This window comes from Apteryx rowi, unplaced genomic scaffold (genome assembly GCF_003343035.1).
Source record: "Apteryx rowi isolate R43461 unplaced genomic scaffold, aptRow1 scaffold_20, whole genome shotgun sequence".
Lineage (NCBI taxonomy): Eukaryota > Metazoa > Chordata > Aves > Apterygiformes > Apterygidae > Apteryx > Apteryx rowi.
In genome coordinates, this window is record NW_020448308.1 from 5348598 (window position 1) to 5363845 (window position 15248).

General features: G+C 45.8%; 1 protein-coding gene across 3 annotated transcripts in view; it reads left to right on the forward strand.

Moving 5' to 3' along the window:
• Window positions 1-15248, forward strand: part of MTMR4 (myotubularin related protein 4) — a 59054-nt gene that overhangs the window by 17823 nt on the left and 25983 nt on the right. For 2 of the 3 annotated variants that reach the window (XM_026063694.1, XM_026063693.1), the window contains exons 2-3: window positions 1193-1265; window positions 14363-14452. In XM_026063694.1, coding sequence (XP_025919479.1) covers window positions 1263-1265; window positions 14363-14452 — 93 coding nt within the window. In that variant the 5' untranslated portion in view covers window positions 1193-1262. Of the gene's footprint in view, window positions 1-1192; window positions 1266-14362; window positions 14453-14955; window positions 15042-15248 lie in introns of those variants that run through there. The other variant, XM_026063695.1, reaches the window with a different exon arrangement.

A 15248-nucleotide genomic window follows, 5' to 3' on the forward strand; every position in this document is an offset into this window, starting at 1 on the left:
ACAGGACTTTCAACTCATTTCCAATTGCAAGGTTTAGTTATGGAACCAGTCCCATGGAGGGGGCTGACAGAGCACAACAGAGGCAGAATTTGGACGAATGAGAGAAGTTGTTGACCCCATCCAAGAGAATCCTGGCAGAATTTCAAGGAAGGCTCTTTTCTCTGTAGATCCCAGGAACACCTGTGGGACCTACCAGTGCCTTTTGGGGAGCATCTTCTCAGAATAGGACCCTGCTGAGGTCTTGCTTTTGTCTCCCTACAAAACCTCTGCAGTGAGCATTGGTTACTGCGGGGTGAGCTAGCAGAAGGTTAGCTTTTAGTTTTTGCCTGGCGCTTTGAGCACTTGCTGCCTGCCCCACTTTCTAGGCAGCTGAGGTTTATTTTAGAGGTGATTTCCCCCCACCCCAAGATACCAGTGATCTTCAAGCACCCAAGTTTCTTATGAAGAAGGATCCTCCCCAAGTCCTTGAACCAGGGTGGCCAAGTCTTTCTTCCTTCAGCGTGTTCTTCTATAGAAAGCTGTGGGGGCGTTTCTGTTTCAGTGAGCTGCCCCTGCTCAGGGCAGTAGTTGAGCATATGCTCCATTGTCTAAAAGAAGAAAGTTTCCTCTTGGTCCCTTTTTTCCTGCTCTTGGGTAACATAAAGACAAAAAGAAATACTTCTCCCTTTTTAACAAGCTTTCCAACTGTTACTTCTGAGATTTGCCCTTTGCCATATTTGGAGGTGGATACTATTTAATTTCTTGAGTGTCTGTGGGAATAAAATAAAGTGGAGTATGGGGAAGAAGCTGTATCTTCTCCAGTCTTTTCATCTGTGTTTGTCTCACACAATTTCTTCTTCCAAAGCTCTGCTCCTGCTCCCAAGGTGTGCCTTAAAAAAAAAAAAAAAAAGAAAGAAAAACAAACAAACAAAAAAAACCACATGGGTAACAAGTCCTGCATGTTCTGTGTGTACTAGCTGACCAAAAGGATTTGGTGTCTCCCCGTGATGCTGAATCTGGTTTCCAGCAGCTCCTCAAAAGGACACTAAATAGACGTTAGCAATGATAGGTGCAAGTTATTGGGTTCTTGGTAGTACCATGCAAAGCAGTCCTTTTTTCTTTCTCTTTTCTTTTTTTAAACGTTGTATTTATACTGCAGTATTGTTGCTATTGACCTAAGCTTCTACTCTTGGTTCTCTTTTGCTTGCTCTAGGTGAGTCTAGTGGATCAACAAGAAGAAACTGAGCTGTGCTTGAACTAAAATTTTTGGACCGTATCTGAGGATGGTGAGTATATAGTCTAGTTTGTCTTTGACTTTTGTGCCTTTTTTTCATTGTGTCTCTGAGTCTTGTGCTGCTGCTAAGTGTATTCAAGAGGAGTTGAGAACTGTACCCACAGTATCTGAATCGGGGAATAGAACTGAAGGTTGGTTGGGAAAAAAGGGAGTAATCTAGGTAGGAGAAAGGGATCTATGCAAAAAAAAAAAAAAAAAAAAAAGGCATGTGGCATTGCTTGCTGAGGAGGTAGAAGAGGAAGAGTGTTGTAACTGTTGGCAAGCATAGACTGAGAAGCCTCGAGGCTGGATGGATTGGGCGGGGGGAGCACGGGCGGTCTAACTTTGGGGATGCCCGGTATGGATGTGGCACTGGATGGCTATATGTTAAGGTGAGAGTGTGTGTGCAAGAGAATAGCTTTGGGAGTGCTGCATGTAAGTAAGAACACACATTGGTTTATTTAAAAAATTAAAATACCACATCCACCACTCCCAAACCTGTGTGGTTTTAGTGAAGGACTGAAATGAAAGTGGCTGGGGGGTTTTAGTAGCCTGTGTGTAATCATTTGTGTTGTTCCCTGTATCAAAAATTGATTAATGGATTGTAAGAAAGGAGATCTTTACTGTTTCAAGTCTAGAGGCAGAGTGTTAGGTCATGGCTAGCTGAGCTTGGTGCAGGCTTTTCCACACAGGGGGTGGTAATATTAGCAAGGCTGAGATGCTTATTCAGATTCCAGGACCTACTTACAGGTGTGAAATGGTACAAAACCTGGTTCTTCAGCTTTCTAGAATAAGGGCTAATACTTTCAGGTTCTTGCAGGTTTTTCAGAGCAGGTTTTGAAACATGAGAAGTGAAAAGCTTTGCTAATGTGAGCTCTCTGTCTTTTCCAAAGTAGGGACTGAACCATGTGGATAAGATCAGGGTACAAGGAGTGAGAATAAATACAAGAATGGGAAAGGAGAGTGCTATACTATTGTGCATTATATGTAATAATATACTATGAAGAACTCTGAAATATTACTATAGCCAAGATGCTCTTTGTAGTATGAGTTTACCTTTAGATTTGTGATTTGCTTTGATTTCCAGTATATTTTAATAAGACTGGAATTCTCTTAATTCTCTTCTGCCTCCTTGGGCTATTGAGATAGCCAGCCAATTTCTCTTGCTTTATCAGTTTATTTTTGTTTTAAAACTTAATGCTGGGTTTTCTCCTTCTGTTCATTTATCACCTCTCAATGACAAATTAAGCACCATCTTAATAACATGCTTCAGTGATGCCAAAGTAGCAGAAATTTCAAAATAATTTGGTACTGAAAAGCATGATATGCAAGAATCTGGAGAGACTGAAACACAGAACAGCCAGATTGCTGATAAGCTTCAATAAAATGCCATTGTTGCTCCCAGCAAGAAATAATCCAAAATGCACACAGTCTGATGAGAGGAAGAAGGCTCGAGACCAGCAATGTGGAAAGGTGTGATGGAAGTGTCTGTAGGATTGTAGACTGAGTAGGTATTTGAACACAAGGCATGGCAATCTTTGTATTTTAAAGTGGGTAGGCAGTGAATCTCTGCATTAATGCAGTAACATAGTATTATGATCAGCTTGCACTCACTGCCATCAGAAGCAGATCATTGAGTTGGAAGTAGTGCGGAGAAGATTAGCAGAAACAATTCAAAGGTTAGAAATTCAATTTGAGGATGTGAAAACTTAAGTTAAACATTTAGAAAAAAAATCTGTCAGACTGCTCAAAGAAACAGTGAGGGTTGGGAATGGGAATCCTATGGGATTGTCCCTCATGTGATCTTTCAACAACTGGATTAGAAAAATGAAATTTGCTCTACAAATTAACTGAACTGTCAGCTCTACTAGTTAAGCACACAGAATTTCTGATGTAGCCCCCTATGCTCATGCTCCCTGATTTGGTTTCAAGAACAACTTTCTTTTGGAAGAGCTTCTTGCCACACTTTAGGTAGACTAATGTGTTTTGGGGTGGAGAGATGAAAATACACTCTTGTAATCTGATAATGTATCTTACTCTTCAATTTGGAATGATCCTGGTTTCAGGTTGAAATTGCTAAAGACCCAACAATTTCTCTGCCTGGGATAGAGATTAAATTGGTGCAAATTTATCCAGATATGACTGAAAAAAATAGCCTTTTCCTTTAAATAGAGTCAGGTTATTTTTAAAAAACTTTCCTACTGTAATGTATAACACGAACACTCCAGATGATGTGGCAGCAATGAAGAAGCTAACCAACTTCTAGATAATCATGTTCCCTTTCTTTTGCATCTCTAACAAAACAACTCAGTAGCAGTCCAGAGGATCTTGGAAATGTCTGGACCATGCTTTTTTGTCGTGTTGAATCCCTGCAAAGGCAATCAGCTCTTCAAAATTTGCCTGTTTCAAAACTTCTGATTACAAGCATGGTCATGACTGCTGAGAATTGACTAAAGCCAGAGATTGTCCCAGGGCCTGCTGGTTCTGGCCATGCCTTTTCATACCCAGGTTAGAGAGGGGATGGGAAATTGGGAAACATACTTTGATTTCCCAGCATTGAGGCAGAGCTGCCCCCTGGCCAGAGGCCATATATCTATGTCCAACGGAACAATCTTGTTTTCACATAGAACCTTCTTCCCTGAATGTGCTTTGTAAAATTGGAAATGTCATACTTCATCCTCCCAGGGCTAAAACCTTTTGCATTTCACAGTAACTGGAGTGGAGAGAACTTACTGTGCTCACCTCTGTCCCAGGGGAACAAATGTTCAGGATACCACATAACATCTGTAGAGGATGAACGGATAACAGCAAATCTGGTCTATGGCTCTTCTTGAGATTCATGGACTACAGGGTCTCGGAGAGGACAGGGAGGATGGGAAGTGAATATACCTGAGGAAAATGTATCAAAAAAACCCTCCAGGTAACATTCAAAAGGCCATGCTGGGTCTGTCGAAGCCAGATACCATGTCTGACTGGGGCCAGCAGTGAATGCCTGTGGGAGAGCCTTGTGGAATGTCTCTGGTGTACTCTCCCAACCTGTCAGAATTTGCAGTTCAGGAATTTTTGTAATCCAGAAGTAGTTTCTTAATGTTTTATTAGCCCTTGATGGATTTGTTTGTTTGTTTGTTTTCTTCTTATTATTATTCTCTGGATTCACCGAACTGCTTGTTGAAATCAGGTTAATGTTTGCAATTCCAATACATTGTGGCAGAGTTGCACTACTGAGTTGTGTGAAGTAGCTCCTTTTATTTTGTTTTTGAGTCTGCCCCTAATCATTTCATCTGATACTCCCTAGTTCCTGTGTTGGAAGTAATGGTGAACTTGGCGTTGCCTGTAAGCTTCTCCATACCCTTTGATTTTTGTAGAGCTCTGTCATACCCCACTTAGACGTTTGAAGAGCTCTAGTCTGTTGAATTGTTGCCTGTACAGAAGCTGGCTGCTGTCTTTATTTTTTTGTCACTTGTCTCTGGACCAATTCGTTTTACTGTATCCCTTTTGGGATGCTTTGACTGGAACTTCGAACAACATTCAAGGTTTGTGTCCACTTTTGAGTTTATGCAATACTTCTTGTTTTGTTCTCCATTTCTTTCCTAATATTTACTTTCTTTCTTGTATCTACTACTGAGTGTTTTCATGCTCTATTATTAAACACTAAGTCTTTATGGCATGGTGATAGTTCAGGATCTACCAGTTAATGACAAGTTCTCTCTTTTGCCTTCTAGTGGTGGTCCTTGCCTACATTCCCATGATAGAGAATTCCAAGACAGTACTCGTATTTACATGAAAATGATTCTCAGTCCATCAGTGGTGATGCTCTTCAGCACTGCAGGAACACTGGAATGCTTACTAAAACATGGAAGCTTTTCCTTTTCACTATCTACCTTTCTTACTTTTTGACAGATACTTATCCTGGCCCTGGCCCTTACCAGGTTTTAACCATAGGTGATTCAGTATCATCGTCTAGAGAAAAGGGTCTTCCACTCCTTGTAAATACCTGAAAATGACTTTACAGTCTCAAAGCCCTTTTGAAAAGGAATTATGCATTTTTCATATTATATTAAAATGTCCTTTTATTTTTCCCTTTTTTTTCCCCTAAGGTAAAAAGAAATCTCTTTTCTTTCACACCCCTTCACCCACTGTTTGGGGTGTGAAAGATGGTATAGGCTTTTTTTTTCCTTGAGAAGGGGGAGAAAGTAACTTATTGCTAGCTGTAGAAATAAGCACTTGCCCCCACCTATTTACGTGAGCCTCTGTCAGCAATCGAAATTGGATGGTTAATCTCTTGACGACATCCTTTGAGTCCTTTTGTGACCTTTTTTTCAGGGTTGTAAATTTGGAGTTTAATGCAGGTCTGCAGGGAGCGATGGGAGTTTGTTGCTGGCTAATGGATGCTCTGTGCTGTTGGGTAGGGCTGCCCTGCCTGCTAACCCCTACGTGCTTCTGGGCTGGCGTTCTTCAGCCAGCCGCTGTGAGGGTTGAGTGGAAATCCCATTCCCTGCAGACATGCTGAGTGTGCATTTAATTACTCATGTTTTCCCTCGTCACTGCAGTCAGAGGGCAAAGCATTGGTGCCCTCTGGTTTGCAAGGGCATGCCCCAAAGCCTTACTCAGCAGCACCCCAAATGCAGACACCAGTTGCTCTGCCCTGTCTGTTGCTGCAAAGGCTTAGTCTAATATCAGTTAAGAGCTTTGCTTTGATAGTAAGACTCTTCTCATTTCTCCCTCAAAGGCTAGCTGCTGCTGAAAATGTCCTTAAAGACAGCACTAATGGTGGCTTAATCCTTAAATCTGGCTAATGGAAGTTCTAACAAGCAGCCAGCACCTTTATATGTTACTTAAAACTAATCTAGTAGGTAAATTAGTGCAAGCTGTTCTGCTGTGCTGACATTTAGGGCTCAGCTCTTACCATGCACCATACAGCTACCATTGCAGCATTCCCTGTTTTCCACAGCTGCTATGGATATTGGGACTGTAGATAGGTAGACTTACATGGTTGTTACCATGTCACCCTTTAGTGAGGACCAGGACTGTTAGTCTGGGGAGGCGTGGGGGGGTGCAGTTTAGCCATCCCTTTTCCTTTCTTGCTGTAATGTGAAAGTTGATAGCACTTGACTTGCATCCTTTCATCCTCTTTTCCCAAAGGCTTCTTATACCGCATTTCTGTTACGTGCTCGCCTCTGGGCAGCTTTCTGATGAAATAGTAAATGCACAGTATTCTTACAGATCTATAACTTCTTCTGTGATCCCGTAAAGATCAAATGACACTCACCGTCCTGGCCCTGATTTACTGTGTACAGAATAATAGCTTCTCTCCCTCCTCACACTAGTTTAGGAGTTTATTTCTGGGAGGCCACATCAGTGGCTCAGCAGTCTTTCAGTTCACCAAGGACCTCCTTAGGCTTTGAGGAAATGAACTATTTTTGTAGAGAGATGTGAAGCAAAGGTGCCCTTCATATAACAGAAGTAGAAGAGGCAGATCATGAAGTCCTGTTGGCCATAGCTAGTCAGCTGTCTGCATCTGCTTTTTTAGATTTCCAGTATAGGCAGTGGAGAGAAATATGTGCTTCTGGGTGCAATTCATCTCACCCTGATGTAGGTATCTACACTGAGCAGAGGAAGGATAAATTTCAGGATGAAATAAATTGTATTTAAGTTCATCTCCTTCTCCCAGCACATCTGTAAAAAGATTTAGATAACCAGTTCCTACCCCAATCTTCATGGAAAATATTCAGACCTGGACAGACATAAACTAGACTACCCAGATAATACTTCTGCTGCTGGGAGTGTCTCCGCTTCTGGCAGCAAAGGCTCCATGACCTCTGGAGCCATAGGCTGTTGGGCTTTCCCTGCTCCCATCCTTTTGCTTCTGGATGTCATGGGAGCCTCTGCCTGAGAAAGCTGGTTCCTTCTGCTGATTTTCTCGTTGTTTTTCTCTGTCATACAGGGCAGCCTGTATGACGGACGCACTACTGGGGACAAGCCTATGGATTCATATCCCTGCCATCCATTTCCATAACCCCTTGCTTTCCCTTCTTTCTCCCTACAGGGAACTCTCTCATACTACAATACTGTGCTGAATGTGTACTGTTAATATGTAAAAGTGATAGAAGTGGTGCCCTCTGTCTAATGAAAGAGTATTTACAGCAAACTTATTTGTGGTACCAAAAGTAAATGAAGGATAAAAGTATCTTGGGATTGGGAAGGGTATGGCTTTATTCAAAAACTTGAGTCCAGGATGGTGGCAGTGGCACCAAAGATCTTTCTGCAGTGGGAGAGACCAGTTTTCTTCTTTTCACCTTTTGGCTGCTTGCTTCTACCTTATCGTTAGTGATACATACTGGCACCTGTATTTCACCAGGGGTTAGGGCCCCTTCAGTGTCTGTGCGTTTCATTCAAGCTCTGTGGGACACTGAAGATCTTTTCTGGGGTGGCTTATCATTTTTGAAGACAAGAGATTGTGCTGTAGACCCACGAAGAAGACAGGTTGCTAAGAGATGACTGTGCAGTGCAGGTGCTAGCTGCTCTTGGAACCATGCTTTTTACCTGTCTTGTAGAAAATTGAGCCTAGCGTTTGACAAAAGGATGTAATTCAGCGGATTGACTGGCTCCAGGCCACAAGAGATTTCAGCATCTTGGTAGCTGCTCCGAGTAAAGATTCCCTAAATGTGTGGGAGCAGATGGCAGTTTGCCCCTGTGAATTCCCCTAGTGTAGGCCAGGTTCCTGGTGCATGCTGGCATGTCCACATAGGGAATATCGTCTCCTCTGGAGGCTACAGGATGGCCTCTGGAGCGCCAGTCCTGTCTTTACCAAGCAGCGTGCTATCTCAGAGCCTCCAAAGCCCTCCTGGGACTTTAAAGAGGTTTACCTGCTGGGCTGTGAGGCCTGCAGTGTGTGAGTAGAGATGCACAGAGGGAAGGGAGGAGCAGCACAGGTGAGGGCCACTCATGGCATGAATAGTGCGGCTTCCTAGTCAGAGGAGAAAAGGTTAATTCCCAGTAACTGGCCTTCAGAACATACTATCTGCAGTGTATTCAGTTCCTCTTTTCCTCATAGTTCATGAAACCTTCAGGATTGTTGTGGCTGAGAGAAACTGAGGGAGGTTCCTCTCCTGCACTGTCCTCCTCAGGAAGGAGACAGCAGGGCTAAAAGGGCTTTCACTTGTAGTGCTAGTGCCCCGGTGGCAGCCACAGCATGAATGTGCACGTGTATGACACTTGGAGGAGCCCGGCTATGTGTAAATAACCTTGTCTTCCTTGTCCAGTCTTATGGTTGTTAGTGATGCGGGAGGTAGGGCAAATACCAGCTGTTCAGCTGTGGAGATGTCTGACTTGGCATTTAGAAAATCCCTCTAGTTAAGCCAGCTAAAACAAGGCTGCAAGCGCTCTGCTTTCCCCATTTCTAACCGCACGGACCATGCCATGCACAGAGCAGTTTCACTGTCTGTGAAGTGAGCTTAGGTTAGAAATTCAAACTAATGATGTGATGATCAACCTTTTAACTGTGCCCAGCTGCACCTCAGAGCTGTAAAGGTCCCTTAGCAACCCTAGCTGGAAACAGTCAGTCCTGTGACAGGCCCTGAATTGCACATTGCATCTTCACCAGCCAGTCCTAAAAATCTCACCAGAAGTTGGAGCAGATCTCCTACCTGGCTTGTCCATTTTTTTGTGTGTTATAAGAACTAGTCGTGCTGTATACACTCAATATATTAAATACCAATATATACTCTGACTCTACCTAAGATATTTCTGTGTTTCAGCTACTATTAACTTTCTTTGTCTCCTAATATATGTCAGAAAAAAGTCTGTTTTGCAGCTTTTATAGCTACACTCTTTCTAGAACAAAAGATTCCTGCCACCTTCTACTTCTGTTTTTCAGCAGGCTGCTGGCATTTGCCTGCAAGTAGGACCTGAGGGAAGCAAGGCACCTCTCCTGGTGTTCAGACTTGGCCAAAATACAACATGTTACAAATCAGTAATCTTGCTCGTAAACCTCTGTTCTAATTATGTGTTGACTTTATATGTAAAGCAAATACATGTAGGGTTGTATATCTCCTGTGTAGGGCTCAGCAATTTTATTACAGAAGAGCCTGTGGGTACCAGCTGGAGCTGGGTGCCTCTGGGGCTGGGTAGTGTGTGCTGTCCACCCAAGTACCAGCCACCATGTAAATGGTGGAGCCGGGGGGAGCATGGTACCAGGCATGGCAGCATTTTCTTTTAGGACTTTTTCTCCTTCAGCATCTGAACAGCATAGCCTGCATGACTATGTGGACTTTGGGGTAATCTGTAGTTTTGGTTTCTCAGCAGCTTTGGCCTGGGCATTGGTGCCCTGCAGTGACAAAAGGCAGCAGACCTGGGTGTTGCAAAGCTGTCCCTTGAGCAAGGCTGCTCAGAATAATTTAACCCTTCCACTTTTTGTGGAGAAATGTCCAAATCCTTTATCTGACTTCAGAAAAACGTTTGGTCTGCTCTTGGTATTGCTAATTAGAGCTGTCTGTTGGTGAATTGGGCAACTAGGTATATGAGGAGCTTAATGGCTGCAGGCTGTGTTCTGTTTTGATAGGGTGCTGTGGTCCCAGAGCAGAAGAGCTAGTATGATTCAGCCTGGCCTTTTGAGGATTAATGAAGTGCTAGATTTTTCTTTTGCTTTTTGAGCAAAAGATTCTCATTTTTGGTCCTTATTTCTGTCTTATGCATGTTGATCTCTGTCACCAAACTGTACAAGACACCCCAGGGGTCTGATTGTTACCCTTTGGCTTCCAGTACAGCCACCAGGAAAATTGTTTTGAACAAGGATCCTATTCACTGTCACTTTTCTCTGTCAGGAGCTGCTGATGCCTGAACTGAGCAAGGTGTTAAGGTAGAGAAGCCCAGATAATCCCAGCTGCCTTCTCAACAGTGGGAGGTAGAGGGCAGAATCACAGGTGGTGCTAGAAATGGAGATGTCATATTTCCTAAGAGGCTGCTCTCAGTATGGTTTCTGAGGTGGGTGCAGCCATGACCTAGAGAACTTGCTGTTTGCTCATGGTCTTGACTAACAACAGGTAGTAAAAGCCAGCTTTTCAGGGGCCAGAGCGAGGAGCTATGTGTTCAGCTCCACAGCATTTCCTGCACCAAAGGCCATTCCTTGTCGTCTGCAACCATTGCTAAATTGGAGTTAGTGAAACTTCCCATTGGAACTAACTGTCCAAGTGATTGGAAAGGGCTGCTGGTGGCCCCATGAAGTCTAGTCTACACCAGGGCATGAGCCTAGGTGTTCTAGTGCTGGCAGGAGCTGAAAACATCCAGCTAATCCCATTGCACACAGGAGGTCCCAGGGAGGAATAACTTAAAGACTCAAGAATATTTTAGCAAAGCCTGCAGGTTGTGAAAGTGGGACAACAGTCCCTTTGTCCTTCCTTTCCTGACCATGCGGAGAGGACTTTAGGAAGCTGCTGTGCTGCCAGGAGGATCGTAAGTGATGATTTGCAGCAGGAAGTTCCCGGTTTCTAGGGTCGAGTGTCCGAAAGAAGCAGCCAGCACCTGAGCCCTGAACGCGTGCTGGGGAGGAGGGCTCGGTGCTGGTGCACAAAGCTTCTTCGCTGCTATTGTTCTGCACATTCCTGCACGCGCCATCAGTGCGGCACAAGGCGTGTGGCAGGTGCTGCTGGGGAGGAGCACCACAAGCTGGACTGCATCTCCCGGCAAGCTTCTCCGCTCTGCTCACAGCCCTGCGAAAAGGGGGATGTGTCGCTAGGATCCGCGTGTCAGCAGGATGCCAGCGCCGCACGGGAGGGGGAGAGGAGGGGTGATCCCTTCAGGCTGGCTCTGTCGGTTTCTCCATTTTCTGTCTAGTCTGGCAGGGAGACACTTAGATGGCAGAGCCATACTCTGCTTCCTTCGGAGGTAGGTGGAGTCTGGCCGTCCTCCGCCCTCCCTCCCTCCATTGTCAGCAGCAGCCGAAGCAGCGGGCGCACCTGCTCCAGCCGCTTGCAGCAGGGATGCTCCTGCCCTTCGCGGAGGAGTGGGGAAGCTGTGCTGATCGGTGTGTGACTATTTCGGAGCCATCACAGGTAGCAGCAAAGGGTCAGAGAAAGGAGATGCTGCTTGTATGTGCCCGGCCCAGCTGCCACCTCTGGAAATGAACATGAGTCTGCCAGGCCGTGTCTCCTGCTCCATGCTCAACTGCTTTGTAAGTGCTTTTTTTCCTCCTCTCTTCCCTGCAGCCTGTCTGCTCCTTGTCTGCAAGCAGGGCTATAAGCCAGCTTTTCTCGCCGGCTCCCAGGCTGAGCCAGCTGCCCCAGATCTGGCCTGTCCTTGAGGCTGGGCTGCCTGCAGATCCTCCCTGCTCTGGATCTGCCTGGCTTGATGTGCTGCTGTGTCCTGATGGCTTCTCCTTTGTGAAGGGGGAATCCCCTCCTCTTCGAATCTGCATGCTCCCGGGAGAAGCCGTGGTCCCCATCATTCCTGTGCTGCTCCCATGCCTGGGTCCAAGGGCACAGCAGTGACCGGCCCAGCGGTTTGAGTCAGCCGGAAGGCCCGAATGAGTGTGCTGTGCCACGTAGGCTCCAGCTGGTCCCTGCCTGTAGCTGGAAAATTACCATGTGAGAGCAACAGACCCCAGGGGATCTCCGTGCTCTTACCCTGGCTGCACCATCCAAGAAAGGAGTGTGCAAGACTCCCTCCCATACTGACACTACTGGGAAGGCTTAACAGTAGGAGAGGGTCCTGAGCTCCCTGTCTTTGATAGCATCTGGAAAAGAAGTTTTGCTCGGAGGAGATCTGAGACCCCTTCCTACAGAAAGCTCCCCAGAAGGTCTTGTGGCCAAAAGGATTAGTCTGAGGGCTTGAGGGGATCGTGAGCTTGTGAAAGGAGAGCGGTCCTGAGCTCCTCACCCTGTTGATGCCCTGGGAAGAGGTTATGGCAGGATGAGATGCTGAGCTCCCCGCCCATCCTATGCTGCATACTAGCAAGACCTGAAGGACACCTAGGCCGGTGAAGAGATCTCAGGCTGCTCTGTTCCAGTTACTGCTACTCACAGGGATTTCTTTGTGAGCTGCAAAGTGGTGGCTGCAGGAGAGGATCTCTCTGTTCCCTGGCTGCAGGCCCTGCTTGTGTGCGCTGACACACTGGCTCACAGCGCTCCACCTTTCCTTTGTGCTCTCCTGGACTCCTAGCTCAATATCTGAGCTAGCCAGTGGTATGCAAGACCCCTGGCTCCTCTGTAGTCTCCAGAGAGCTTCCGCTGCATGGAACCAGTGGCTAGTGGAGCAGATGCATCTCCCTGCACCCCTCTTAGTTATGCATGGGTACCTGGTGAGTGGGTAAGGAAGTGCAGTGACTTTGCTTACAGTGGGGATTGGTGATGAGTTTTATACTTCCTAGACGGACAGCTTGGGCACAAGTGGATTCTTTGGAGCCCACTGCACATTTGCAGTGGCTCCCGAGGAGGCAGGCTGAGGTTCTCGCTGCCCTGCATTTGGTATCCAGGGAGTGCTTCAAGCTGGGTTGTGCTGGTGGGCAATGAGGTGTGAGTGTCTGCCAGCCTCGACCCATCTGGGTCTCCACAAATATGTGCTGCTGGCCGGTCCGTTGTCGTCCCAGGACGATGGGTCTGCTAGAAGCACTCTGCTTTTGCAGAGTGTTTGGGGCACACAGTCTGAGCCTTCAGAAGAGGAGGAGGATGCTTCCGAGTCTTACATTCAGCACTGAATGTGGCCTGCAAGGGAATGCTGGAATCTGTTTCTTTTTAATCTCCAGTGAAAACATGAGGTGATTTGGCATCATTTTAAATACAACTGAGACAGAAGAGTAGGGTCCTCAAGTCAAAATTTGGGATTCTAGCCCAGATGACTTAGCCAGAAAGGTATTTTATTTTAATTTTTTTTTGTCTAATGCTTGCAGAATGGGGCATTTCCTAATAAATGCTAGATCTTGTAGTGGATCTGTAATTAGAAAAAACTTGTGAGATTGTAGAAGGAACTAGCTTTTAAGGGGCATTCTAAAGAAAATGTTCCTACATTGACATACTTCAACATGTCAAATCAGTGGCATTCTTGACCCCCAGCAATGAACATCCTTTATACTGAGTGTCTGATACCTGCTTATTTGTGGAATGAGTTGGTAGTTTGGCAGAATATGGGTGAGGGTCAGCTAAGAATTAGGACTGAGATTTCAGAATTGACTGAAGATTCACAAGCCCAAATTGAGACGCTCTTGTCCACTTTTCCAGGGATAGCGGGTACTTACTTCTTGAAATAAGGAGACCTGTAGATTGGCTACCAAACGTGGAGTAAGCCCACATCATGTTACTTCTCTCAGACTAGTGTTAGGCTCATAAAGGAAATTATACATATGCTCCCTTGGCAGTTCATTTCCTGACATTCTTCTGTAGTGCTTGCATCCCAGCTCCATGTCCTCCCAGACCACTTCTCTGAGGCCTTTGTGGAATCTCCAGAGTTTCCATCTTAGCAGGTTAGACATTTTCAGCTGCCCTGAGGAAAAACACCCTGCTTTGGTGTTGTCAACAATCAGTAGTGCATGCTGTGAGTTGGATATACTTGCATGCAATGGTTGTGGGATTACATTTCATAATCTCTTCAAAAAGCTTCAAGCTCTTCCCAGATTTCTCTGGGCTACGAGTGAAAATAAAAACTCCCAGAAGGGAGTTCTTTGTAAAAGTAACAGGGGAAAAGAGTAGGTAGAAGTCAGAATGTAGATGGAAACCCTCTGTGTTACAGAGTTTCTGCTGTGGTTCCATAATAAAGGTAATGGGGGTAACCTTTGACATGACCGGACAAAATACTGTCATATCAATCTGATGTGCTGAGCTCTTATGCATCATCGAAGTTTATCTGCTTGGCTGTTGGAAGAGCCTTGACTTAGCTGCTTAAGATTTATCTTTGTGTCGGGGTATTTGCAACAACAGGAAAAATTACTGGGGTCCTGCAGTGTCAGAGAGGTACTGTCCTGAGGTGGAAAAGGCATTTCCATGCACAGCTCCAGGGGATCCTGCAGAGAGTGCATCAGGGTGCCAGGAGGATTCAGCAGCCTGGATTTTGCTTTTTTTGTCGCATGCACTGAAGTGGAGGCTGGGGCCAGTCTCTCAATGTTTGTTTTTGTTTGCCATGCAGGGTGAGGAAGGCCCTCCTAGTTTGGAGTATATCCAGGCCAAGGACTTGTTCCCCCCAAAAGAGCTTGTGAAGGAGGAAGAGTCATTGCAGGTAAGGAAGTAAGAAAATGGAAACCAACCACTTTTGCATGTGGCGGGCTTGATTTTTTTTTTTTTCGGGGGGTAGTGTGAAACCTGAGAGCACTTCCAGTCCAAGACGTGTTCTGGAGGCCGCAGGTTCATCAGTGCTATAGGTCACATTCAGGATGGTGGTTCCTACTGTGTGCGTGGAGGCTGCTGACGGCTGTGCTGTTCTCCTTTCTGGCCCTGCCTTTCTGGCCCTGCCTTTCCAGCCCTGCCAAGATGCTGTGATTTGTACAGCATTGCATCTGCTGCTTGGAAATATGGCTGAAGTATGATGCAACACAGAGCTGCTCTGGGTATTCCCTGTCCTCTGCCTGTGCTGACAGTGAGAAATTGTGACACTGTGAGGCTCTCTGCAGCAGACAGGCCCTCTCTGGGACAGGTAGAATATCAGAGTTAGATTGTGTTCTGTATGGCAATAGCATGTCATATTGCAACAACTGATCTAGCCCTAATATACATTGCTCCTAGCATTTTCCTGCTGCAGAGCTGTTGGAAAGAGAACCCTCCTTATGGTGCCAGCCTCCTGCTGCAAAAGGCCCTTGAAAGAGACCCAGGTACAGTTGCTGCTGTGCAGCAACGATAGTAGTCTGAATTGCAGGAGCCAAAACCTCCTGGTGTTTCTTGCTTCCTTTAACATTGTCCACTGCCACCTTGTCCCAGTGTGCATCCTCCTCCTCCTGTGGCTCTAGCCAAGCTCACGCTGTGTGTTCTTATGGCTGCTGCAGTATTTGTTTGCTCTGTGATTGGCAGTGTCTTGGTAA